Source organism: Suncus etruscus, chromosome 14, assembly GCF_024139225.1.
Source record: "Suncus etruscus isolate mSunEtr1 chromosome 14, mSunEtr1.pri.cur, whole genome shotgun sequence".
Lineage (NCBI taxonomy): Eukaryota > Metazoa > Chordata > Mammalia > Eulipotyphla > Soricidae > Suncus > Suncus etruscus.
The window spans coordinates 92,024,913-92,052,283 of NC_064861.1; the positions used below are offsets into that span (position 1 = coordinate 92,024,913).

General features: G+C 53.9%; 2 protein-coding genes across 2 annotated transcripts; one reads left to right on the top strand and one right to left on the bottom strand.

Annotated features, from left to right (window-relative positions):
- Positions 1-251: 251 nt before the first annotated feature.
- Positions 252-16,551, bottom strand: TMEM143 (transmembrane protein 143). The gene is made up of 8 exons (XM_049787551.1): positions 16,475-16,551; positions 15,807-16,053; positions 12,614-12,718; positions 10,174-10,368; positions 9,250-9,380; positions 6,675-6,954; positions 1,778-1,967; positions 252-621 (listed from the first exon to the last, which is right to left on the bottom strand). Exons 1-8 carry the CDS (start codon positions 16,549-16,551, stop codon positions 362-364), a joined length of 1,485 nt encoding a protein of 494 aa, XP_049643508.1. The 3' UTR covers positions 252-361.
- Positions 16,552-18,244: 1,693 nt separating this feature from the next.
- On the top strand, positions 18,245-24,385 carry SYNGR4 (synaptogyrin 4). Its single transcript, XM_049787552.1, has 4 exons — positions 18,245-18,349; positions 22,487-22,724; positions 23,641-23,777; positions 24,149-24,385. Exons 1-4 carry the CDS (start codon positions 18,257-18,259, stop codon positions 24,383-24,385), a joined length of 705 nt encoding a protein of 234 aa, XP_049643509.1. The 5' UTR covers positions 18,245-18,256.
- The last annotated feature ends 2,986 nt before the right edge of the window (positions 24,386-27,371 follow it).

The window sequence follows — 27,371 nt, forward strand, 5'->3', positions numbered from 1 at the left end:
CCCGGATTGGCTGCTTTATAAATATATGTAAGTAACGGTTTGCCTAGCCTTAGACATTGAGGCGGAAGTGGGGGGGGAAGCCGGAGCGGTGGCGCAACCGGTAGGGCGTTTGCCTTGCACGCGCATAACCTAGGATGGACCAAGGTTCCATCTCCGGCGTCTCATAGGGTCCCCCAAGCCAGGAGTGATTTCTGAGCGCAGAGCCAGGAGGAACCCCTGAGTCTCACTGGGGTATGCTCCCCCAAAAATAAAAATAATAATAATAATAACAATATAAAATAAAAATAAAATATGAGGCAGGCAAAGCATCGCAGCAGTAATTGACAGCTTGTCTGGGGAGTGAAGAAGGCTTGGTTGGGCCTTAGTGCCCTACCAGGTGGTCGGGTGGGTCAGGGGCTAGAGATTTCTGGCCAGGGTGGTCGCTGCCACTGGCTGCTGAACCCCTGGGGATGGTCGTGGCTAGTGGATCTAGTGTGGGGCAACCCGGGGGCGGGGGCACTCCACCGGTGGAGGCCAAGGCTTGCAGGTGGGCCAGGGCCCGAGCTCCATTGAAGGTCACCTCAAAGCCCGACTGGGTCAGAAGCCAGTTCTCCACTTCGGACTGGAGCCACCGGGAGGTCTCTGCAGGGTGTGGGGGGGGGGGTTGGGGAGGGAGAGAGGCAGGTATGAGCGGTCAGGCTGTAAGTGGCAAGAGAGGAAGACGAGGGGCCCGGATAGTGACACAAACCAGGGGTCCACCTTTAAGGGATGGGGAGCATGGGGGACTCAAGAGGAAGAAGATAAGGATCTCTATTTTTTCAGGGTGGTAGGGTAGTGGGCTCTTGTAGGAGAAGAGGGGCTCTCAGGGTGTGGGGGGAAGGGGGCATACTACAACACGAGTTGATCCGAGACCCCTCAGCGGCACAGAGAGGTCACCCCAGGAAGGACCCCCATCCATCAAGAAGGGAGGACAGGTACGAGAGGTCCATAATCCTTCTCTGCTGAGAGTCAAACTCATCAATGAGTTCACCAGTGGGAAAGGTTGAGAACTGAGAAGGGCTGGTCCAGGCAGGGGCGTGGTCATGCAAATGTGCGGGCGTGGCGTGCTGGGTTGTGGGCGGGGTCACGAGAGTGTTCTTTGGTAGGCATAGCCTGGGTGGCCGGTTTGTGGGCGTGGTCATGGAAATCATTTCACGGGCGTGGTCTGGGTGGGCTGTGGGCGGGGCCACAAGCGGGGTTTGGTGGGCGTGGTCTGGGCGCCCAGTTTGTGGGCGTGTCCATAGATATTATGTTGTGGGCGTGGTCTGAGTGGGCCGCGGGCTGGGTCAGCAGCCTATTTTAGGTGGGCGTGTCTGGGCAAAGTTTGTGGGCACGGTCATCATGGTGCATTGTGGGCGTGGTCTTGTACTGTGGGAGGAGTCACGAGTGTATTCTTTGGAGGGCAGGTCTGGGTGATCACTATGGGCGTGGCCATAGAAACTTTGTGGGCGTGGTCTGGATGGGTTAGGGTGGGGCTGCAAGCAAGTGTTCTTTGGTGGGCGTGGCCTGGGCCAGCAGTTTGTGGGCGTGGTCATCATGGGTGGCGCTGTGCGCATGTCTTCTGGCAGGGGAGACTACAAGGGGTTCTTGGTGGGTGTGGCTTGTGGGCGGGGCCTTTGTGGGCGGGGCTACTGGCGGGCTCGTGATTGGCGGTCTGCGTGGGGTTGTGGACGTGCCCTGGGTGGACGTGGCTTGTGACTGGCTGTCTGGGCGGGGTCGTGGGCGTGGCCCGGGTGGGCGTGTCCTGGGCGGGACCTACCTTCGGGCCGCGGGCTCAGGCCCGGGGGCCGCCGCTCCAGGAAGCTGTGCGCCAGCAGCGCCTCCTTGGCGTGCTCGTCCTGCGCGCGGCGGGCCAGGGCGCAGAGCAGCTCGGCGTTGTTGGACGTGCTGCGGTAGTAGAGCATGTGCGCCAGCTCCAGCGCCTGCGCGTTGCGCCGCTGCCCGAACACCTGCGGGCCGGACGGAGGGACGGACACCCCGTCACTCCGCCGCTCCCGCGCCCACCTACCATCAGGCTCACCCATAGGGTTCCCCAAACCCTGCCAGACAAGAGTGGTCCTCGGGTGCAGAGCCAGGAATAAGCCCTGACTGCACTGTTGGGGTGTGGGTCACCTCCCCCCAAATAAAATGTTACCTTGCTTTAGGGGGAAAAGGGAAAGTCTGGGCCCAGCAGTTTCTATGCTGTCCCCTTCCTCACACTGAACCTTTTCCCTGCCATTTCCCCCTTCCCCATTTTGGTGTCCTGAGCTAAGGAAGGAAATTGAGAGGCTTCCTGGGACTCACCCCAAGATTCTCCACCTAGTTGTTCCCCCCAAAAATGCGCACAAAGCTGCTAGTGTTGAGTCCTGCTCTCTAGCTTGCCCCAGTTTTGCCCCACCCACCCACAACCCTAAGTGCTTGTCTGAGTGCTGAGTCCCTGGGGAGGGGGGGGACTGTCTGGGATCCCAATGTGGGGACAGGTAGGCCTGGAAGCTGTTAAAATACCTGGAAGGTATGTAGGAGTGTCTGAGCCAGTAAGATGCATATAAACCTTTGTAGTTATGAACAATTTCTTCACCTTCAGCCCAGGATCCTGCACTGAAACGGGCCCCCTGGGTCTGAGCAGGGTGTCCATCCGGGGGGTCGGGGTGTGCGTAGAAGATAGGAGGGTAGCACAGGGTAAACACAGTGAAGATGGGGGGGCTGGGTGCTTGGAAGGAGCAGGACATGGACTGGACAGGGATTCAGACAACTTGGAGAGAAGCCTGACAGATGTTGGAGTGAGGAACTTGCCGGAAGTAGCAGGGAGGGGGCAGCCAGGGGAAGGAGGGGAGCCCCCTCATCTCAGGATGGGAGCTTGGCCCACAGGGTACAAAATTCAATGGCGAACCGGCCAATGAGAGGAGGGACAGGGTCCCCCTGAGATGGGCCTCGGGTGTCCCCCAGCCAGACACCCCTCCCCTCTCCACCAGCCTCTGTTCCTTTCATCTTGCTAGGCCTCGGGCTCCTGGCGCTCATCCACGGTGCTCAGACTCTCTGGGGCCTCAATCTCCACCCTCCCCCAGACACCAAGCCTGAGAGGCTCCCCCAAATCCTCCTTGTTTGTCCCTCCTCCACACTCAGTTCCCATCTTTCCTCCCACCCGGTGAAATTCTGAGCAGGAATCCGCCTCACCCGCAGCCCTGCTAGGCCCCAGGCCTGGCTGTTTCCTGCAGGATTTATTACCCGGCCTCCACAGTCCGCTGGGAGGAGGAAAGAAGTTTGAAAATTAATGAGGCAGCGAGGGAGGAATAGGACCGCAGACAGCTCACATCAGCCCTGGAAAGTCTTGACCAACTGGGAAAGGGCAGAAGGGCTCAGCCAGAACACATAGGCCAGGAGCCAGAGACAGAGCACAGTGGTAGAGCCTTGTATGAGGCCAACCAAGGACAGATGGTGGTTCGATTCCCAGCATCCTATATGGTCCCCTGAGGCTGCTAGGAGTGATTTCTTTTTTCTTTTCTTTTCTTTTTTTGATTTCTGAGTGCAGAGCCAGGAATAACCCCTGAGCATCACTGGGTGTGACCACACACACACACACACACACACACACACACACACACACACACAAAGCTTTCTTTGGGGCCGGAGAGATAGCATGGAGGTAAGGTGTTTGCCTTTCATGCAGAAGGCCATCGGTTCGAATCCTGGTGTCCCATATGGTCCCCCATGCTTGCCAGGAGCAATTTCTGAGCATGGAGCCAGGAGTAACCCCTGAGCACTGCTGGGTGAGGCCCAAAAACCAAAAACAGAAAAGCTTTCTTTAAAGGGGCATTGAAGGCTGGAGTGATGGCACAGTGGTAGGGCATTTGCCTTGCACGTGGTCGACCAAGGACAGACCCGAGTTCGATTCCTGGCATCCCATATGGTCCCCCGAGCCTGCCAGGGTGCAGAGCCAGAAGTAACCCCTGAGCACTGTTGGATATGACCCAAAAATAAAAAAAAAAAAAAAGGAAAGAACACATCGGCCAGTGGCAACACAACCTTGAATGGTGAACAGCCTTCGCAACCGTGCAAGGTGGACCACCACACTCACGTATGCATAAACACATACTCATAATAACACACAAAGATACACACAATCATAAACGTTTACACATACACACTCACACAGACATGCACTCACAGGCAAACATATTTGTACACATTCCTACATGCACTCTCTCTCACTCTCTTTCTCTCTCTCTCTCTCTCTCTCTCTCTCTCTCTCTCTCACACACACACACACACACACACACACACACACACACACACGAGGACAGACTCCAGCGTGCTTCTGGGTAAAAACAGTTTCCTGGGGTCCAGTCCAGAGTTTGCAACTGAGCCATTTGGGTGGAACTCAAGTATCAGCAGCACCCCTGGTGATGAGCAGAGCAGAGAGCATGAGGACCCAGTCAGTCACAATGATGAGGACAAGAGTCCCACTGGCACTCCCAGAACTGCACTTTGAAGATGTACCTAGCAGTGCTCAGGGGTTACTCCTGGCTCTGTGCTCAGGAATCATTCCTGGTGAGGCATGGGGGACCATGTGGGATGCCAGAGGTCGAACCTGGGTCAGCCATGTGCAAGGCAAACACCCATGTTGCACCCATATTGCAGCCCAAGAAATGCAACCCCAGTGACTCTTGGGGGTTACTCCTGGCTTTGGGCTCAGAAATCACTCCTGGCCTGGGGGGCCAGATGGAATGCTGGAGATCTAATTCAAGTTCTTTCTAGATCAGCCACTTGCAGACGCCTAACACTGCATCATCACTCTGGCCCCACGTGGCTGATTTCTGAATCAATTTTGTCATTGTGCATTAGAAAAGTTTTTGCTGGGCCCGGAGAGATAGCCTTGCAAGCAACTGATCCAGGACCAAAGGTGGTTGGTTCGAATCCCGGTGTCCCATATGGTCCCCCGTGCCTGCCAGGAGCTATTTCTGAGCAGAAAGCCAGGAGTAACCCCTGAGCACTGCCGCGTGTGGCCCAAAAACAAAAAAAAAAAGAAAAGAAAAAAAAAGTTTTTGCTGGTGCCAGATTTTCTGCAACACCCATATTGAGACACTCAATACCATGTGGGATTGCACCCCCACCCCCCCAGTTTAAGAACAGAGGTTTGAGGATTAGAGCTAGCCCAGCAGGAAGGGTGCTTGCCATGCATGCAGTCAACCCAGGTTCAATCCCTAGCACCACATAAGGTCCCTCAAGTTTCCCTGAATACAGTTTTGGTACCTCCAAAACACCACTGGGAGATCGAGGTCATTCCTGACACCACAAGGCCTGAGTAAACCAGACTCTTCATTTCTGCCCAGTGGGCAAGACTGCAGGTGGGATCCCACTGAAAATACCCCTGTAAAGAGAAGCAAGGTCCTGGGGCCTAGAGATAGCACAGATTACTTGCCTTGCATGTGGCCAACCCTGGTTTGATCCCCACCACTGTCCATATAGGATTTCACCTCCGGCATTGTCTGAGCACCGAAGGGACCCCAAAACTTCCAAGCTCCCTCAAAAGAAAGCAGCTGGGTCTTAAAACATGTCCCTCCTGTGTCCAGCTCAAGCTCCCTCATCCTGTCAATAACAAGACGTCACTCCTGTACTCCTGAGGCATAAGCTGAGGTCCAGAGGGGGGAGCAGCTCTCTCAAGATCACAACACAGCTAGGACCCCAAGATGGCACAGTGGGGAGGGCACTTGCCTTGCATGCAGCTGACCGGGTTGGATCCCTGGCATCCCATGGGGTACCCCTGAGAACCGCCAGGAGTGATCTCTGAGTGCAGAGCCAGGAGAAAGTCCTGAGCTCTGACTGGTGTAGCCCCCAAACCCAAATCCAAGAAGGTAGGTGGGAAGGGAGGGAAGAGAGGGGAAGGAGAGGAGAGGAGAGATGGGGAGGTGGGAAGGGGAGAGTAAAAGTGGAAAAGAGGGCTGGAGAGATAGCACAGCAGTAGGGTGTTTGCCTTGCATGAGGCCAACCCAGGAGGGACCCAGTTCAATTCCTGGCATCTGTATGGTCCTCAAGCCTGCCAGGGGCGATTTCTGAGTGTAGAGCCAGGAGTGACCCCTGAGCACCGCTGGGTTTGGCCCAACAATCAATCAAAATCAATAAAGTTTTTTAAAAATAAATAAATTGGGGCCGGAGAGGTGGTACTAGAGGTAAGGTGTCTGCCTTGCAAGTGCTAGCCAAGGAAGGACTGCGGTTCGATCCCCCGGTGTCCCATATGGTCCCCCCAAGCTAGGGGCAATTTCTGAGCACTTGGCCAGGAGTAACCCCTGAGCATCAAACGGGTGTGGCCCGAAAAAAAATGTAAAAATAAATAAATAAAAATAGGGGCTGGAACAATAGCACAGCGGCAAGGTGTCTGCCTTGCATGCAGCCAACTCCAGATGGACCCTGGTTCGATTCCCAGCATCCCATATGGTTCCCCGAGGCTGCTAGGAGCGACTTCTGAGTGCAGAGCCAGAAGTAACCCCTGAGCGCTGCTGGGTGTGATCGAAAAGCATAAATAAATAAATAAATAAATAAATAAATAAATAAATAAATAAATAGAGAAAGGAGAAGAGAGAAGAGGAGGGGAGGGGAGGGGAGGGGAGGGGAGGAAAGAGAGAGAGGGAAAGGGTAGGCAAGGCGCAGGACAAGGCCCGTGACCCCCAGGGGTGCCGCACCTTGGAGGCACGCAGGCCCATGACGGCGGCAAAGAGCAGCAGCAGCAGCGACGTGGCCACCTTGAGGTCCGAGAGGGCCACCATGGCCACGTTGACGAAGAGGGCAGCCCCAGAGCCCAGCAGCATGAGGTTGAGCAGGGCTCGCTGCAGCCCCGACGTGCGCACCTTGAGCGCGGGCAGCAGCAGCTCCAGGCCCTCGAGTGGGGTGTCCTTGAAGCTCTTGAGCACCAGGCGGCCCTGCCGGGTGCGAGCTGCCAGCACCACCCGCTTGAAGTACCGCCTGGGGGGCAGAGAGGGGAGGCGAGGGGGTCAGGGCCACCCTGAGGGTGCCCCGGCCTTGCCAGGCCCCACTGGACCCTCTCCTAGACGTGGGGATCCTAGAGTCTCTGACAGTGGGAGGCCCTGGGGGTGCGAAGCTCAGAGCCCCCCAATAGAGCATCTATTTAAATAAAGCCGTCCAGGATCTGAACTATATAGCACAGCGGCAGGGAGTTTGCCTTGCACACAGCCAACCCAGGTTTGATCCCCAGCATCCTGTAGTGTCCTCTGAATCTGCCAGAAGGGATTCCTGAGCACAGAGCCAGGAGTAACCCCTGAGCATCTTCAGGTGTGGCCCCCCCCCAAAAAAAAGGAAAAACTTTTGAATGCATTGCTAGTGCAAATTCTGCTTGAGAGTGCTCTGAAAGGGCCAGAATGTTAGCATAGTGGTAGGACGCTGGCCTTGCACGCTGCTAACCCAGGAAGGACCCAGGTTTGATTTCCAACATCCCCTATGGTCCCCTGAGCCAGCTTGGAGTGATTTCTGAGCACAGAGCCAGACGTTGTAACCCCTGAACACCACCGCCTGTGGCCCCCAAACCAAAAACAAACAAACACAGAGTGCTCTGAAGCATGGAGGAGAAAAATAGAAGACAGAAGGGGCCGGTGAGCACTGCAGGGAGAGCAGAAGCAGAACCACATTCCCAAGGCTTCACCACTGGAGAGGCAGTGACAGGACGGAGGAATTGGGCCCAAGTCCAAAGGTGCTCCGAGGCTATGCTTTGGCTACTTGCTCAGGAGCGGCCCCTGGTGGTGCTCTGGGGACCCTTTGTAAGGTCAACAGCTGTACCCCAAATGCCTTACTCCCTGTACTAGCTTTTTTCGGGGGGGGGGGGGGTGGCCACACCCAGTGGAGCTCAGGGAAGTTACTCCTGGCTCTGGCTGTACATTCAGGAATCACTCCTTGCAGGCATGGGGAACAGATGCCGGGGATCAAATCCGGGCCACTGCATGCAAGACAAACACTCTACTGCTGTGCTATCACTCCAGCCCTGTACTAACTTTTTTGGGTTTTGGTTTTGGTTTTGGTTTTGATTTTGGTTTTGGTTTTGGTTTTGGGTCACACCCGGCAGTGATCAGGGGTTACTCCTAGCTCCACGCTCAGAAATCGCTCCTGGCAGGCTCAGGGGACCATATGGGATGCCGGATTCGAACCAATGACCTTCTGCATGAAAGGCAAACGCCTTACCTCCATGCTATCTCTCCAGCCCCAAACTTTTTTGGTTTATTTTTGTTTTGGAGCTACAAAGGGCAGTGTTCAAGGCTTACTCCTGACTTTGAACTCAGGAATCACTTCTGGTAGTGCTCAGGAGACCCTATAGGATGCCGGCCGGGGATTGAACCCAGGTCAGCTGCATACAAGGCAATCACCTTCTCTGATGTGATATGGCTCTGGTCACTCCAAGAGATTTTTTTTTTTAAGGAAGATATCACCCAACAGTGCTCAGGGCTTACTTCTGTGTTTTGGGGGTCACTCTAGAGAGTGCTCAAGTACAGGGGGTCAAACCCAGGCGGGTGGCATATAAGGCGAATTTTTTTCACACTGTACTCTCTCTCTCTGGCTGACGTAGGAAGAGCAGGCCCCGCCAACCCTCCTCTGTAAAGCAGCGAGTCTGCTCACAGAATCCTGGCCAGGCACTTTGCATGTCTGAGCCTCAGTGTTCCTCATCTGAAAATTGGGGAGAAGTGTCTCCCTCCTCTCACACATTCCCAAGGACCTGTACTGTGACTTGCACATGGGCTAAGCGCCACACTCTCCTGGAGCCCTTTCTAAGCCCCTGATGTTATCCTGGTCCTTTCTCACAGGGGGGATCCGAAGAGCAGCAGGGTCAGGATTCCCAAGTGCCCAGCCAGTGCCTGAAACTATTAACAATATTCCAAAGGGGCCAGAAAGATAGCACAGTAGGTAGGGTGTTTGCCTTGAACACAGCTGACCTGGTTTACTCTGGAATCCTATAGGGTCTCAGAGCACTGTCAGGAGTAATTCCTGAGTACAGAGCCAGGAGTAACCTCTGAGCATTGCCGGGTGGGGCCCCCCAATCCAAACAAATATTTAAGAAAACCTTCCAGACTCAGATGGCATCTCTTACTCTCCTGGGGAAGAGAAGGGGCAACATTTGAACGACTCGAGCATTCCCCTTTTCTGCAAGTCCCCCAGGTCCCAGCCACCCCAACCCCAACACTGACCTGGCAGGTCCCTCTCGACTCTAACCTGGCTCCCTCTTGCTGCTGTTGAGGGAACAGGGAGCCCCCTCACCTCTCTGCAGGGCTTGGCCTGAAGAAGAAGCCACGTCTGGAACTTGCACTGGGCATTGCGGGCAGCTGCCCGACTCGCTGGCCCAGGGCCCAGAAGTGTATATAGATGTACTGGTCCAAGTTCACTGTCACCTGTGGAGGGAAGTGGGGGAGGCAGGCTACTGGATGGGAGGCTCCTGAGGTGATCCCTACCCCTACATTTCCCAGAATCATCATCATCCCCCAAGTCTGCTGGCTCCTGTCCCTTTACAGCCCAATCACTTCCTGATGCCCTTTTTGTTTGTTTCTGGAACACATTGGGCCAGTGCTCAGGGCTGACTCCCAGATCTGTGCTCAAGCATCACTCCTGGGGGGAATTTAGGGGACCATGTGGGATGCTGGGGGTTGAACCCGGGTCAGCTATATGCAAGGCAAGCACCCTCTCTGTTGTTATCTCCCAGCCCCCCATAGTTATTTTTATTAGGCCCCTGGTGCAGAGCTGTTCTTGGCCCTGTCTGGGGGACCATGTGGTGTGGGGACTGAAGCCAAAACCTCATACTGGCAAATACTCTACCGCTGAGCCACATCCTTGGTCCCAATTTTGGTGCTTTTATTAAAATCCTGCTTTGAAGAAGAATTTTTGGCGCTATTTATATTATTCTAACTTCCGGTCGACAGCAAGATCCGAAGGAGAGCTGTATCTTGCTTTATTTTTACAACACACAGCAGGGAAGTGGCCAAAAATGAGAGGTGCCTTATTTGAACTCCCCAAAGGGAATGAGGGCCCAAGGTTTTGGACTATTCCTCCCAGCAGCCTCTGTCTGATCTGCACTACAACTCCCAGCAATCCCTGTGTTCTGGACTACAACTCCCAGAAGTCTATGCCTCGTTTTCTCCCTCCCAGGGCTTCACCTCTGCCCTAGGGGGTTTCTGGGAGTCTGAGTACCTGGACCTCATCCTGGGGGTGGTGGACCACCAGTGCATAGGCCAAGGTGTCCTCGGACAGCTGGGAGAAGTTGGCCTGGTCCAGCAGGGGCCCCAGAGCCCGAAGCACCTCTTTCTCGTTGGCCAGACGCTGGGGGTCAGTGAGCGAAGGTTCATGGAGGGTGTCCCTGTCAGGATTGATGGGGTCATACAGGACCTAAGACAGAGAGCAGGAGAGGGGCTGAGATCAGAGAGGAGCAGCTGTGGACGACCATCATGCTGGTTCTGCAGGGCCTTGCAAGCCCGAAAACTAGGGTTCAATCCCTGGCATCCCATATGGTCCCCCAAGTAATACCAGGAGTGATTCCTGAGTGCAGAGCCAGTAAGCCTTGAGTACCTCTGGATGTGGCGCAAAAAACAAAAAGAAATAAATAAATAATCTTCTGAAACAAGCTCCCCTTTGGGAAGTTAACAACATCCCCCCCCCACATACACTGGACTCTGGCCTCCCAACACCCCCATTTCTCTGATCTCGAGTCTGGGAACTTGTCTTCCATCTCTACTAATCCTCATGACCATCTTTTTTGTTTTGTTTTGTTTTGTTTTTTTGTTTTGTTTTTGGGCCACACCCGGCGTTGCTCAGGGGTTACTCCTGGCTGTCTGCTCAGAAATAGCTCCTGGCAGGCACGGGGAACCATATGGGACACTGGGATTCGAACCAACCACCTTTGGTCCTGGATCAGCTGCTTGCAAGGCAAACACCGCTGTGTTATCTCTCCGGGCCCTCCTCATGACCATCTTAATCTTTCCAAAGCGGGTAACACCCAGGGTGAGATGGTGTAAGGGGGTGGCACTCTCTATCTGTTCCCTAAAAGGATGTACACACCCAGAAGCACTGAGTCATTTTTATTTTATTTTTTTTTTTTCCTGGGTTTGGGTGACACACCCAGTGGTACACAAGGTTTACTCCTGACTCTCTCCTCAGGGATCATTCCTGTTGGTACCCAGGGGACCATATGGGGTATTGAGGACTGAACCCCAATCGACCATGTACAAATCAAGTTTCCTGCCTACTGTCCCATCTCTCCAGCCCCTTGAGTAATTTTGTTCTTTTCTGAAAAGGGGGTGACAGGCCACATGAGTTTGGGAACCCCTAATCTTGGGTCTCTGAGGATGGCTGATCAATCTAGACTTTCTCTTGAACCTCACCTTCTCCATCTTTTGGGGCTAGATAGATAGTGCAGGGGTGGAAAACCCTTGTACCCCACTGAACCCCATTCAAACCTTAGCACTGCAAATGGGTCCCCTGAGTACCTCCAGGGGTTGCTCCTGAGCACTAAGCCAAGAAGGTCCTGGGACCCCCACTAGGAATGCCCCACTTGAAAAAATCCCAAACTAGATCTTCCCTGTGTGGGTCTCTAACCCAGCAAGTCCAATATCCTCCCAGGGGTCCCTGAGTTACTGGAAGTACCTCTAAAGTCTAGAACAACCACCCCTGTACCAGGAGCCAATCATACAGCAGCCAACTCCATCCTCACTCAGTCAAAGCCAAAGCCTACCAGACAGGCACAGGCACAATTCACCCCACTTTCTCCTTGCCCTCCTCTTGGTCCCTCTTTTTTTATAATTATCTTTATTTAAACATCGTGATTACAAATATGATTATAGTTGTATGATTAGAGTCATGTAAAGAACACCCCCCTTCACCAGTGCAACATTCCCACCACCAATTTCCCAGATCTCCCTCCTCCCTACACCCCCATACCTGTACTCTAGACAGGCTTTCTACTTCCCTCATTCATTCACATTGTTATGATAGTTTTCAGTGTAGTCATCTCTCCAACTGCACTCATCACTCTATGTGATGAGCTTCATGTCATCAGCTGCACCTACCAGTCCACATCTCTTTTGTCTCTGAGATACTGTTAAAAATGTCTTTCATTTTTCATAAAGCTCATAGATGAATGAAACCATTCTGCGTTTGGTCCCCTTTTTTTTTTCTTTCACTCTCTCATCTCTAGGGGATGCCAAGGCTATTCGACCCTTTATTCCAACTCTTTCAATCTAGCTCTCCCCTCTGTTTCTTCCTTCACTGTTTCCAAAAAAAACATACATACATATCAGATTCACTCCCTGCTTCACCACTGCCTGAAATCACCCGCCACCTCCTCAAGGAAGCCATCCCTGACTAAATAACTTAGGGCCTCGCCATCTCCATTTCACTCTATACTCAACTTCGTGATTCTTCCTAGTACTTAGCACCCGGGGGGGTGTCAGGCTCTCTATGTGGTGATTTATTGACTGGAAAATCAGTGCCTTACAGGCTTGGTTTTATTAGTCCTAGCAGGGTAATGTCCCCAATGTTTGTAACAATGAATTCGAGAATGTCTGTGAAGTGAACAGAGGAGTAAGCAGGCATATGGGGAACTGTACGGGGAGATGAGGGGGGTGGGTGTCCTTACCTGCAGTTCAGCCAGGACATGGTGGTAGTGAAAGAGAGTACAGAAGTCCACACGGGCTGAGAATTCCTCCAAAGCTGCCTTCTGTGTGGGGCTGGAGTGAAAATCCTGAAAGTGGGAAGAAATGCCTCCCTTTAATTTAGGGGTTTTACTTGCGGGGGTGGGAATGGGGCAGAGTTTTGGCCAAAGTCTTGGGGGGGGGGTCATATCCATTGGCATTCAGGTATTACTCCTGGCTCTTCGCTCAGAAATCACTCCTGGGAGGCACGGGGGACCATATGGGATGTCGGGATTTGAACCACTGTCCGTCCTGGATTGGCTGCTTGCAAGGCAAACGCCCTACCGCTATGCTATCTCTCCAGCCTTTGGGCTACAGTCTTACTCCTGGCTCTGCACTCACAGATTACTCCTGGCAGAGTCAGGGGACCATCTGGAGTGCTGAGGATTGAACCTGTATTAGCTGTATGCAGGGCAAGTGCTCTACACACTGGACTATCTCTATGGCCCTGCTCAACCTTTCTGGTTTTGTTTTGGTTTTGTTTGGTTGGTTGGTTTTAAGACCATACCCAGTGGCCTTAACAAAAAAAAAAAATTTTTTTTTTTTGTTTTTGGATCACACCTGGCAGTGCTCATGGGTTACTCCTGGCTCTGTGATCAGAAACTACTCCCTACAGCGGTAGGGCATTTGCCTTGAAGATGGGACTGACCCAGGTTCACTCCCTGGCATCCCATATGATCCCCTGAGCCTGCCAGGAGCAATTTCTGAGCAGAGCCAGGAGTAACCCCTGACCATTGTCAGGTGTGGCCCCAAAATAGAAAGGAAAAAATGAAATTATTTCTGACAGGCTCAGAGAACCATATGGGCTGCCGGGGATTGAATCTCGGTCAGCTGTGTGCAAGGAAATCACCTTTCTCGCTGTGCAATCACTCTGGCACCCCAGCCCTTCTATTTAGGCCCCACTCCTTCCTCTCATGGGGAGAAAGTCTTTCCCCAACAGCCCTTACAGTCATGATCTGGATCTGAAGAACTAGACTAGCAGGTAAGATGTGTGGCCTTGTGTAAGGCAGACCCGGATTTGATCCCTGATACTGCAGAGGATCCCCTGAGCCCTGCCACAAGTGATTCTCCTGAGCGGCTATATTTTAGTGTGTGTGTGTGTGTGTGTGTGTGTGTGTGTGTGTGTGTGTGTGTGTGTGTGCGTGCAAGAATTGAACCCAAGGCCAATCCACAGGAAGTACATCCTCTTGGGGCCCCGGTAGCAGGGAGGGTGTCTGCCTTGCACACTGATGACCCGGGTTCAATCCCCAACATTTCATGTGGACCCCCTAAGCACCACCAGGAATGATTCCTGAGTGCAGAGCCAAGAGTAACCCTTAAGCATCGCTGGGTGTGGCCCCTACCCTTCCAATAAATTAAATAAAAATGAAAGTACATGGTCCAGAGCACAGAGTTCTTTTGCTTTAATTTTTGTTCTCTTTAATTTCCTTTGGGACAAAAAAAAAGACATAAAATTAAGCATATATGTATATTAATTAGTGCTGTGAGGCATTAATTAACCCAGCAGTTGTCAGGGGCATCACAGAGCCAGAGATTAAACTTAAACTCAGTGTCTTACATACAATAGGCTTGTAGGACTATCCCTGAAATTTTTTTATTGAGGTAGAGAAGTCACACCTGGCAGTGCTCAGGGCTGACACCTGGCTCCTGTTCAGGGATCATTCCCAGCAGTGCTCAGAAAATCGTATGCGGGGCCTGGAAGATAGCACAGCAGTGTTTGCCTTGCAAGCAGCTGACCCAGGACCAAAGGTGGTTGGTTCGAATCCCGGTGTCCCATATGGTCCCCCGTGCCTGCCAGGAGCTATTTCTGAGCAGATAGCCAGGAGTAACCCCTGAGCACTGCCGGGTGTGGCCCAAAAACAAAACAAAACAAACAAAAAAAAAACAAAAACAAAAAAAAAACAAAAAAACAAAAAAAAACAAAAAAAAAAAAAGAAAAAGAAAATCGTATGCAGTACCTGCCACATGGAAGACATGCACCTTACCTGCTGTACTATTTATCTCTGGCTCTCAGCTTTATGTATTTGTTTATTTATTATCATTATTATTTGGGTTTTTGAATCATATCTGGTAGTGCTCAGGGACCACTCCTAGAAGTGCTTAGGGATTCATTTGTGGTATAATGGATTGAGCCCAGGTCAGTCACATGCAAAGCAAGCACCCTCCCTGCTGTACTATCTTTCTGGTTCTTTATTCAGTCTTTTTGGTTTTGGGTCACACCTAGCAGTGCGCAGGGCTTACTCCTAAATTTGCATCCAGAGATCATTCTTGGTGGAGCTTGGGGGACCCTGGAAGTGCAGGGGTTCAAACCTAAGTCCAGGGCCTTAACTCCCTTGACTATCTCTCCAGCCTCTTATCAATCAGCTTAATAGGAATATTCTTTTTTAAAAATTTACTGGAGACTGGTCCAATGACAGTGGTTTATCAGAACTTATTAACGTTAGTGTCACAAAAGTAGATATGTAAACCACCCCCCACTGCTCAATTTGACTGGCTTAAAAAATTTACTGGAGTTAAATATAGTTATATTAATGTATTGACAGTATTGCTGACACTTATAGCTCTGATATACTCAGTGATTTCACCAGAAAACCCCATGCAGAAAACCCCATGCCCCATGCTTCCCAGACTACTACTTTGTTTTATTTTTGTTCGGGGCCAACCCTGAGCCCATGTTCAGGACTTACTCCTGACTCTGCACTCCGACATCTCTCCTGGAGAGGTCGGAGAACCATAGTGGGTGCTGGGGATCGAACCTGGGTCGCATGTAAAGTAAAAAGGCAAACTCCCTCCCTAATGCCCTGTTGCTCTGGGCACCTCTAGTCTCTTTCTTATGTTGTCGTTTGGTTTGAGAGTCACATTCCGCTATGCTGAGGGCTCACTGCTGCATTCTCGGGGGAACTTATGTGATCCCAGAATCACCCAACCCCGGTGGGCCGGCCACATGCAAGGGCGAGCTCCATCAACACTACGCCATCCTCCACGGTTTTCTAACGGAGGCCGTTCGGAACTACAATTCCCAAGAGGAACTGGGCACCGAGCATAATAGCGTTTAGGGGGCCTGCTGCCGCAATGCCTGCCGGGAGTTGTAGTCCCGGGGCGCCTGGTCCCTGGACCCTGGACCCGCGCGCGCGGTACCTGTATCAGGAGGTGGAGCAGTTGCTCCTTGGAGAATGGAATGAAACGTTCGCGGTACTGCTGGGCCCAATCGCGGGGCTCCGTGGGGCTCCAAAGCTTGCGGTACACCCCGATCTTGGTTGCCAACGACGACAGGGCCCGGGGAGGCCCGAGGAGCGCGCTGGGCAACAGGGGCCATGCTCGGACCCTGGATCCCCAAACCTCCCGAGTCACGTGCAGCAGCATGGCCCGCTCCTTTCCCCAGAGCCTAGACGAGGGAAATGGCCAGGGGTCAAGCGCTCTTCGGGGGCATCATCAGCGGCCTCTGCACGTTTGCAGTCTGCAGGGGGGCGTGCATAGCCCGATCTGGGCGTCAAGCCCATCCACCCACCTCGCAGCCCCTTTTGCAAGTCCCCCCTACAATGCCCAATGGATCAGAGTTCCAAGTAGGGGGGTGAAGGGGGGGTCCCAGATCTTGATCCTGGGGTGTGTCATGGGCATATGGATCCTGGAATGGTTTCTGCGGGATTGGGCGGCGAGGCGGATCTCAGAAACGTACTGAATGCTCCAAAAAAGCCACTTAGGGGTGCAGAGCCCGCCCTCCCGGGCCATGCAAGCCCCCGCCCGCTCCCTCACCTTAGCCAAAGCTTGATTGTCATTGAACCTCCTGCGCGTGCGCATTCGGCTACAATTGACAGCACGACGCAGGCGCAGAACCTGAGTCACTGCGGGCTGCCCCGTCGTCGACCGCCAGCTTAATACGCATGCGCAGTGTCTGCTCCGCCGGGCCCGCGGCTCGGACTTCGGCGCAAGCGCAGTGGGAATGTCTCCTTGTTCACGCGTCTCAAAGAGAAAGGGGCGGAACTCTCGGGAGGCCCGGGAAGGGGCGGGGCTCGCGCGCACCGCCGCCAACGGCCGGCGGCCTAACGTCCGCGGAGGCCACGCCCCCGCGCCTGGCGCTTCCCGAGGGGGCGGGGCTCCTGCATGGGGCGGGGCTTGGGAGCAGCCAATCAGCGGCGGAGGAGCGAAAAAAGCGGGAAAACGCGGAAGGCGAAGAGCAAGGTGGCGACAGGGCGCGGGAAGGGAGGGCGCGGTAGGGAGAAGGGCCCCCCATGGAATCAGCATCCATCCCCAGAGGAGGGGTGGCGGATTCGCAGGCAGAGCCCCGACGCAGCCCCGTCACCCCTATTCCAGGTCTTTAAGGGAAAGATTTCGATGCCTTAGGGACAGCTCTGCCTCCCCCCATATCTGACCCCCCAAAATTTGAGGGAATGCACTGGAGCACCCAAAGATGAAGCTAGATTCTAGCAAGAGGTCCATCGTCTATGGAGACACCCCCAAATCACGAGGGAGGCACCCCATCATGTACCCCTGAGGATCCTGGGGCCTCCATTAGGGTTCCCCAATGTCACCCCCAGTCCTGGAGGAGATCCCTCAGGTTCAGATTTTTTTTCAAGCCCCTCGTTACCTGGGAGGTGTGTCCTCAAAGAGAACACTGTCTCTGGGGTCCTCCGAGCTCTTAATATTTATTTTATTTTATTTTTCGTGTTTTGGGGCCACACCCAATGACGCTCAGGGATTACTCCTGACTCTTTGCTCAGAAATCGCTCCTGGCTTAGGGGACCATAGGGGACGCCGGGGGATCGAACCACAGTCCGTCCTAGACTAGCCCAGGCAAGGCAGATGCCTTACCGCTTTCGCCACTGCTCCAGCCCCTATTTTGTTTTGTTTTGTTTTGTTTTCTAGTTTTTGGGTCACACCCGGCAGCTCTCAGGGGTCACTCCTGGCTCTGCGCTCAGAAATCGCCCCTGGCAGGCTCGGGGGACCAAATGGGATACCAGGGATTTAACCAGAGTCTGTCCCGCATCAGCGTGCAAGGCAAACGCCTTACTGCTGTGCTATATCACTCCAGCCCTCCAGCTTTTATGTTAAGGATGGGATGCCCCAGATGTTCCTGCTCTGGCCCCCCTCACTCTGTGACCCCCAGCAACCCTCTGGCCCCCAAACCCCTTCAGTGTACATTCCTGACTCCTGGCTTCTACAGCAGACCCTGAACCCATGCCCCCACTTTCTCAGACCCCATGAGCCCCTTGGCCCTCTGGACCAATTTCTGGAATCTTAGGAACACCCTTAGCCTGCATGCTAGCTCCCAGGACCCTCAACAATCTCAACCTACACCTCATCTCCGGGACAGCACCCCGACCCCATTCCAGACTCCCTGAACTCCCCCCGACTGAGATCCCTTAACTCATCTATTCCTCGGATGAACCCCTCACAGAACCCTCAAACCATCCCCTCTAATCTGGGTAGCTCTGGGAACCTGCCTGTCCCCCATTTGCACTTCCAGCATTCACCATCTTGTCTTACAGCAACAGAGCAGGGTAGGTCTGGAGTAGCTGGACAGTGAAATCCAGCACCGCACCCCTCATTTTTGCTGCCGTCTTTTAGGGTCCAGAAGCAAAGCCTCCACCATGCACATCCCCGAAAGCCTCCAGGATCTGGCTAACAGTGAGACCGTGCAATTCCTGAAGAAACCAAAGACTGTCGGGCGCATCATAGCAGGGGTGAGGTCTTCCTGTGCACCTGCTGCCCCGTGGGTGACAAGACTCAGGACACAGTGCTCATCTCCTTGAGAAATTATGGGAGGCAGGAAAAGGCCCGTTGGGGATAGTAAAAGTGGGGGGGGGGAACTGGAGACAAAAGTCACCTTTCCTGAGCATCTAAGTGTAAGCCTTGCGCTATTTGATTGCCTATTTAACTCTCCTATGGGAAACAGGCTTTTTTCTTTGTTTTGTTTTGTTTTGGAGTCATACCTGGCAGTGCTCAGGGGTTACTCCTGGCTCTGCATTCAGAAATTATACCTGGCAGACTCAGGGGACATCCTGGGTCAGTCGCAGTCAAGGCAAATGTCCTGCTGCTGTGCTATCTCTTCAGCCCAGGAAAGAGGCTCTTTGAGTTTTCAGGCTGTGAGTCCTGTTTTGAGGGCTCAGAAAATTGAGCTAGGGGGCTGGAGAGATAGGACAGGGGATAATAAGGTGTTTGCTAGTTTTTTTGTTTGTGTTTCACACCCAGCAGTGCTCAGGGGTTACTCCTGACAGGCTCAAGGGACCATATGGGATACTGGGGATGGAACCCGGGTCAGCTGTATGCAAGGCAAATGCCCTACTCTTGTGCTAACACTCCAGCCCCCACTTTCTTTCCTTCATGGCTGAAAGTTCCTCTGAACAACAGTGTTCTTTTGGGGGGGGGTCACACCTGGCGGCAATCAGAGGTTACACCTGACTCTTTGCTCAGAAATCACTCCTGGTAGGCTTGGGGGACTATATGGGATGCCGGAATCAAATCGGGGTCCGTCCACGGTTGGCCACGTGCAAGGCAAATAGCCTACAGCTGTGCTATCACTCCAGTTCGACATGTTCTTTTTGTCTGTTTGTTTTGTGTTTTGTTTGGGGACACACCTGGCAATGCTCAAGGGCTACTCCTAGCAGTGGTCCAGGGACTATATAGGATCCAAACTCAGCCTGATCACCCACATGCCGGGCAAGCGCCCTTGACATCATTCTCTAGGGTCTCCCATAAGAAGCAAGGGTTGAGGGAGAAAGTTAGTACAGCGGGTAAAGCACTTGTCTCATACTCAGTAGTGCCAGGTTTGATCCCCGATACTATAAATGATCCCATGAGCACCTTCTCTTGAGTGATCCCTGAACACTGCCCAGTGTGACCCAAAAATCAAAACAGAAGCAGAGTCGGGATTGAAACTGGTCTTAGCTCATTCGGCTTCTCTGGAACATTCCTGCCTGAGGAATGGGAACCAATTCTCTGTGAGATCTACATTGTATTCCCATGACCAAATGGGAAACTGAGGCCCAGATGGTGAAATTATGTTGTGATTACAGCAGCTTGAACCCTGGGCCTTCTGCATGCTAGCCATGAGACTTACCACTGAGCCACACCGCCTTCCCCCTGCCCTCTTTTGGGGGGGGTTGGGTTTTGGGGTCACACACATAGTGCTCAAGGGTTACTCCTGGTTCTGTGCTCAGAAATCACTCCTGGCAGGCTCGGGGGACCACATGGGATGCAGGGAATGGAACCGGGGTCTGTCCAGGGTTGGCCACGTGCAAAGCAAATGCCCTTCGTGCTGTGATGTCACTCCAGCCCCACCCCAACCCCCAGTCCTGAATGAGGAGGCTCTGCAGCAGTGGGGTGCCTGCCGTGTTGCCCAGGGTCTCCTTGGCAGGTTTCTAGTCCAATTTACCCTCTCTCCCTCTTCTAGAACCTTCTGAGAGGGTTCAAGCAAGCTGACTCTGATTCCTCCTTGAGACACATGCTGTCTCTTGCGGGGTGACATTCTTGGGGGGGGGGGTTGCCTGGGCCAGTTGCAGTGTCATATTCTGGCCACACCACCTTGTCATCTCAGAAATGTCCATTGGGTTGCATCACTTCCAAGGTCATTGTGTGTATTTGTGTGACCTTGAACAAATGGATGGATTTCTCCCCTCAATCACTCCACATATGTCAAGGGCCAGCCTCACCCCCTCAGGATTAGAATGCTAGGTAACTGAACAAATGAATGCTATAAACTTGGGGGGCACGAATGTGTGGCCTCTTCTCCTTCCTCTCGAGCTATCCATCCCCTGTCAGCACATATCAGTGACGCAGGAGCCAGGAGAAAGATGGGGTTTTGGAGACCAGAGGGAGAATACAGCAGGTAAAGTGCTTGCCTTGCACACAGCCAACCTGGGTTCTATCCCCAGCATCCCAGATGTTCCCCCCTTCCCACCCCCCCGAGCATTGCCAGGAGTGATTCCTGAGTGCAGATTCAGGAAGACCACCAGGTGTGGCCCAAAGGGAAAAAAAGATTTGGGGGGCATAGTGATGGCAACCCCTGTCCCTTCCCCATTTTATCTCAGGGGAAGAGAATTACAAATTCCACATGGAGGTTCCGACAGTGCCCCTCCCCAGGCCACTACCAGGCCCCGTCATGCCCTGTGTCCTTGCTGTATCATTATGTGCCTTGCCTGGTGCTTGACCCAAAAGGGGAAACAGAGGCTTCCAAAGGTTGAGTGCCTTCCCCAAGGACATTCCCCACATGCTGTCAATGGTGGGGCAGTCAAGGAGGGGGCTGGGGCCCAGCTGGTGGGGGACAGGGGTGGGCCAGGGGGCGGGCCAGGCCTGGAGCGTGCCAGACGCGCTGGTCACGGACTTCACCCGCTGCTCCCTCCCGGCCTGGCCCGGCTCCTTGGTGGGAGTCTCTGGCCAGCTGGTGCTTTTGTCCTCGCTGCCGCCTGCCAGCTGGTGCCTTAACTGATAAGTCTTTGACCCTTCCCTGGGGAGAGGCCCAGGAGGGTGTGGAAGGAAGTTGGACCCAAATTGCAAAGGGCAAGGTCCCCGGTCCCTGCCAACCAAACCCCCGGGCCCAGAGGTTCAAGATTTAGGGAGGCCACAGGCCAGACTGCCCCTTGCCTCCACCAGAAGCAGCGAGGCTGGACTCTGTCCCCTTCACGCTGATTTTCAGTGGACAATCCTCTCTGAGGTGAATCAGGAGCCTGGCCAGGAGAGCTGACACCCCAGCCCCAGCTCCTGGCTCTCTGAAGCAGAGACAGGCAGGGAAACTGAGGCTGCCAGAAAGAGAAGGATCTGCCCCAGGCCACACAGTTGGCCGAGTTGGCTCAGTCTCTGCCACCATCAGGGCTTATATTGCCCACCTGCGAAAAGCACATGTGGGGGCGCATGAGGCCTGGAGTGGGGCTTGTGTGCCAGTGCATGGAACAGGGCTCAGAAATCAGGGGCCAGAGCCATAGCACAGCAGTAGGGCATTTCCCTTGCAAGCAGCTGACCCAGGACAGACTTGGGTTCGATACCCGGTATCCCATATGGTTCCCCAAGACAGGAGCAATTTCTGAGCACATAGCCAGGAGTAACCCCTGAGTGTCACCAGGTATGGCAACAAATAATAATAATAATAATAATGATAACTGATCCATCAGTCTTCCTGGCCTTGCTAGATGGGTTCAGCTTCAGAGCAGCAGCTCCAAAAAAAGCACTCTGCCCTTGTGGGAACCCCACTTCTCACACCCAAATGGGGATTAATGCTCCAGGGCTGGGCCAAAAGCGGGCCTCAGAGCCAGAGTGAGAGCACTGTCCTCCAGAGGACATTTATGTTGCATGCAGCAAACTGGGGTTCGATCCCTGGCATCCTATAGGCTCACTGAGCATTACCACACTGACCCTTGAGTACAGAGCCAGGAACAGCCCCTGAGCATCATGGTGTGTGGCCCAAAAACAAAGCAAACAAACCAACTGAAAAACACGGGCCTCGATGTCAGGGTAGTGATGGGGTGGAGGCTTTTAGACAAAGGGGAAAACAGATAGGCAGAGGCTGAGGGATCCCCCAGAGCCCACTCTGCAAGGCAGGGTAGGAGCAAAATGAACATCTATAGGGCCTGAAAGGGCAGACTGAGGGGCTCAGCCCTGAGAAGCCAGGCAGGGAAGAGAAGGAAAGGATGAAGGTTCAGGGACACCTCTAGACCTCCCTCAGGGTGGGAAGCTTGGAATCTGGGGGGGGGTGGGGGGTGGGGTGGGATGAGGCACCACACAGATCAGGCAGGGCTGGAGAAAAGATACAGGGGAGACCGGCTGTTGGGCCCACCCCCTGGACTCAGGAGGGTGGAAAACTGTTTCCCGGGGCTCCCATCCCACAGGTCTTCGCGCTCATCATCTTCTCGTCCTTGCTGACCGATGGCTACCAGAACCAGACGGACTCGAAGCAGCTGCGCTGCGTGCTGAACAGCAATGGAGCGGCCTGCGGCTTCGCGGTGGGCGCCGGGGTCCTGGCCTTGCTCTGCTGCCTGGGGTTCCTGCTCCTAGATGCCCGCGAGGCCTCCATGGTCAGCGTCCGCTTCAAGACGGCCTTCCAGCTGCTGGACTTCATCCTGTCGGGTGAGGCCAAGGGCGGAAGGGTGGGCCACTCCTCGACACCCGGGCTGGTTTCTAGAACCTTCCCTCCTGTCCCACATGACTTGCCCACACTGCTTGCTTGCTTCTCAGCACATGGCTTGCTTTTTTGCATTGTGGGTTGCTCCTGGCTCTGCACTCCGGGGGATCACTCCTGGCAGGGCACCTGGTACCTTAGGTGGTGTTGGGGATCACACCTTGCAAAGCAAGTTCCCACCCTGCTGTGTTATCTCTCCAGTCCCATGGCTGGGTTTTGGTTTTGTTGTTTTTGTTTGGAGGCCACATCCGGCAGCTCTGGGGGGGGGGGTGTTTACTCCTGGTTTTGTGCTCAGAAATTGCTCCTGGCAGGCTCAGGGGGACTATATGGGATGCGGGGGTTGAACTGTGGTCCGTCCCAGGTGAGCTGCATGCAAGGCAAATGCCCTACCGTTGTGCTATCACTCCAGCCCCAATGATTTTGTATGGGACTCTGAGGATCAAACCTGCGTCAGCCACGTGCAAGGCAAACCCTCTCCCTGCTGGATATTCACTCCAACCCCTGGATTTTGTTTGTTTGTTGGCCTCACCCAGATGAGCTCCTGGCTCTGCTTGCTCAGGAATCACTTCTGGAGGGCTCGGGGAACCCTATGGGATACCAATGATAGAACCCAGGTCAGCAAATGCCCTCCCCACTGTGCTATCTGTCGCTCTGGCCCTCCTGGATTATGGTTTTGTTTTGTTTTATTGAACTTGATTTGATCTTCCTGTAACACTCATCTACATCTACTGGGGCTTGGCTCATACTTGGATACACAGTAATTGCAGCGTTGAGGGGCCAGGCGGACCCAGTGGGGAGGTTGGCAGGGGAAGATTCTGCCCCTGATCCCCGGCCCCCTGCCGGCTGCCCACCCCCCCCCCCCAGTCCTGTGGACAGGCATCTGGTTCGTGGGCTTCTGCTTCCTGACCAACCAATGGCAGCACTCCACCAGCCACTTCCTCGTGGGCAGCAGCAGTGCCAAGGCTGCCATCGCCTTCACCTTCTTCTCCATCTTCGCCTGGGTGAGGAGGTACCCGCGGAGGGTGGGGGTAGGGAGCCCTCCGGGTGCCTGCAAATGTCGGGTGTGATTTGGGGCACCCCGGAAAGATGATAACCCCTCGCTGCAGCTGAGCATGAGGGGTGGTGGGGAGCCCCGGTGAGGGAGCAGAACAGAATGTTACCCCTTCTGGTCTGCCCAGCCCCACCATTTGGGGGCATCACCCAGCTGTGCTTAGGACTTCCTCCTGGCTTCATGCTCAAGTATCACTCCTGGTGGAGCTCAAGGGACCCCAGATCATATTGGGGATCCCCAGGACCGGCTGTATGGACAGCCGTGTCCCCCCCACTCTCCTCCAAACTGTCTCCAGCCCTCAGCCAGCCCTTTTCTACCCAGATATTCCAGGCCTACCTGGCATTTCACGACCTCCGAGATGACCACCCTGTCCCCTACAAGCGTAGCCTGGATGAGGGCGGCATGGTGCTGACCACCCTGTCCCCGCCCTCTCCCACCAGCCCTATCAACATGCCCAGTGCCGGCCCCAGCGGCCTGGCCTACACCAGCTCCGCCCTGTCCCCCTACCTGACCACTCCCAAGGGCCCCCGGCTCGCCATGATGCCCGACACTGACTAGACCCCCGTTTCCATGCCAATAAAGATATTCTTATTCTCCTACACACACTGGGTCCGCCTTCTGCTCCTTGCGGCCTTCCAGCCACCTGAGTCATCTCGAGAGACCCCAGGCTCTGGGAGAGCTGCCTGGAGGTGGTGACTGGGAGGGTGGTGGGAGGGTGGGTCCCTGTGTCCCTCTGTTGGGCCGTTTCTGGAGTGCTGCCTGGAGGTGATGACAGGAAGGGAGGGACCCTGTGTCCCTCTGTTGGGTGCCCCAGTAGCTAACTGAGCAGGTAACACAGCTCAAGTTCAGAGCTAAACCGTGTTGGTCGAGCATCCACCTTGCATGGGCACGGCCCTGGATTCAAACCCTGGTACCACCCAAGCAAAAGTCCAAGTGGAACACTCGCACCTGTGGGGTCAAACCCAAAACACATCAGGGAGGGCGTCGGCCTTGCATGTGGCCAACCAGGGTTCAATCCCACCATTTCATATAGTTTCCTATGAACCCTGAGTACTGCTGGGTGTGATCCTAAAAGTAAAAACAAAAAGGGCCAGAGTGATATGACAGCACAGTAGGTAGGGCCTTGCTCGATGCCTAGTACCCCATAAGGTCCCCCAACCTGCCAGGAGTGATTCCCTTGGCAGAGCCAGGAGTAACCCCTGTGCACTGTCAGGTGTAGCTCCCCAAATAAACAGAATCGCCCAAAGAAACTATTCGCACCTGCTAAAAGGACTGAGGAGCCAGGGTCCACACTGGGCGCTGCCCTGTTGCTGCCATCAAAAGCACAGCCTTTCTTGTGCCATGTGGTCAAGGGGTCAAGCAAGCAACATAGGATCAAACCTGGGTCACACCCGACACAAGGAATTCCCTGCTGTATACTGTCTTTAGGGGCCTGGAAGGGAATTTCTTTCCCCTAAAGATGGTTGGACAGACAGGACACAGGGACTCAGGGTCTGGCCTCTGGCACCAGATATTGCCAACAGTGATCCTTAAGCAGGGAGCCAGGAAAAACCCCTGGACACCACCGCCCCAAATCAAAACGTAGATGAGTTTAGGAAAAGTAGTTATGCATACCAAACTGGCATGTCCACAGCAGACCAGGATGGGACCAGCTAACACATAGGCCAGGGAATGCCATATACTGTATTGGTGGACAGGGAGTTCTCCAAAGCCGTGCTCATAAAGCCTGGGGACTACTCATCTCAGAAGTGCTGGGGCCTACCGGGACCCAGGGGCAGTGTTTAGACGACCATATGGTATGAGGAGATCAAACCTAGGTCTTCCCTACCCTTATATGAGGGTCTATGTCCAGTGCTGAGCTGCCCCCCTTGGGCCTCATGTGCCTTTTCTTGAGGTTTTCTGGGTATCAGATCCCAGAGATGTCAGCTAGTTCTAGGGATACAAGAGTAGGAGGGGCCAAAAAGACAGGACACTTGGGAGGCCACTTCTTTCTTATATGCAGCCAGCCCAGGTCCCATTTCCGGCACAGCATAGACTCCCCTGAGCCCCACTAGGTGACTCCTAGTCAGGTGTAAGCCCCAAACAGAGCTGGGTGTGGTACAAGAGAACTGGGGCCAGAACAAATGACAGTGGGGAGAGTGCTTGCCTTGCACACAGCCAGCTTGGGTTAGATCCCCAGCATCCCATATGGTCCCGAGTCACACCAGGAGTGATCCCTGAGCACTGTTGGCTGGCCCCAAAACAAAACAAAAAATAAATTGTGGACAAGTGGGCATCAAGAAGGAAGTGAAGAGGGGCCGGGCGGTGGCGCTCGAGGTAAGGTGCCTGCCTTACCTGCGCTAGCCTAGGAGACAGACCGCGGTTCGATCCCCCGGCGTCCCATATGGTCCCCCAAGCCAGGAGCGACTTCTGAGCGCATAGCCAGGAGTAACCCCTGAGCGTCACCGGGTGTGGCCCAAAAACCAAAAAAAAAAAAAAAAAAAAAAAAAAAAAAAAAGAAGGAAGTGAAGAGCACAGTGGAGAGGGCACATGTGGGTGGGAAAAGGGGGATTCTGAGTTCCCTGTCCCCCATAACTAGATGGATAGCCTGGGATACACCTTCTGTTTCCCTTTTTTTTTTTGGGAGGGGTATTACTCCTGGCTCTGCACTCAGGGGTCATTCCTGGCAGTACTCGGTGGACCGTATGGGATGCCAGGGATTGAACCCAGGTTAGTCAGAAACAAGGCAAACACCCTCCCCACTGTGCTATCACTCCAACTCCATCATCTCCATATTTCTGGGTGTAAGCTATGTTGACTGGAAAAGTGAAAACTTAGATGAAGAGCTGGATTGACAGCACAGCAGGGAGAGCATTTGCCTTGTATACCCAACTCAGGTTCAACCCCTGGCATTCCACAGGGTTCCCCAAATCCCAATAGGAGTAATTCCTGAGCTCAGAACCAGGAATAAGCCAGATGTGGCCCAAACAAAGAAGTGTCCTCACATTCTAGTTCTGCTGTCAGAGAGACCCAAATCTTCCCCTCGGCCCTCTCAGCTTTGGTCTCCTTCCCCAGGAGGGGAACCTCCATCAGATATGAGGGAAATATCTAAGATACACCAGTTTCCAGAAGCCTCTGGAACCTTCCAGAGCTGAGCTCTGAAGAGGTGAGAAGGTGGTCAGAGACAAGGAGAGAAGTAGGTCAAAGACAAGATGGAAGTCCTAGTTAGGGGAGATAAAACCCCAGCAAAGGGTCACCAGGCCAGGGAGGAGCTGTGAGAGAAGGCGGGGGCCAGGGCAAAGCCCTCAGTTTATAAACATCAGGGAAGATGTTTGACTTTTCTGTACACAAAAGCCCAAACCAACAGTGCCCGCCCGATGACGGATGGTGCCAAGGTGACAAGAGCCAGGAACCCATGCAAAGCCATTCCATCCTTTCATTCCCTGCCATCTGCCGTCACCCCGAAATGAGGGCCTGGCATTGTCAGCCTGATGGCGTCTTTTCAGGAGAAGCCAGAAATCTGGATTTCCATGCAGAAATCTGGATTTGAAAGACTGGGGACCAT

What these genes read in the sequence shown, in the direction of transcription:
- TMEM143 (XM_049787551.1), bottom strand. Translation starts at nt 16,551, where the DNA reads ATGCGTATTAAGCTGGCGGTCGACGACGGGGCAGCCCGCAGTGACTCA. An exon ending in TGCTCCACCTCCTGATACAG is followed by an intron (nt 12,719 to 15,806) that starts GTACCGCGCGCG and finishes TCCCACTTTCAG; the next exon opens with GATTTTCACTCCAGCCCCAC. An exon ending in ATGTCCTGGCTGAACTGCAG is followed by an intron (nt 10,369 to 12,613) that starts GTAAGGACACCC and finishes TCTCTGTCTTAG; the next exon opens with GTCCTGTATGACCCCATCAA.
- SYNGR4 (XM_049787552.1), top strand. Translation starts at nt 18,257, where the DNA reads ATGCACATCCCCGAAAGCCTCCAGGATCTGGCTAACAGTGAGACCGTG. An exon ending in TCGGGCGCATCATAGCAGGG is followed by an intron (nt 18,350 to 22,486) that starts GTGAGGTCTTCC and finishes CCCATCCCACAG; the next exon opens with GTCTTCGCGCTCATCATCTT. An exon ending in GCTGGACTTCATCCTGTCGG is followed by an intron (nt 22,725 to 23,640) that starts GTGAGGCCAAGG and finishes CCCCCCCCCCAG; the next exon opens with TCCTGTGGACAGGCATCTGG.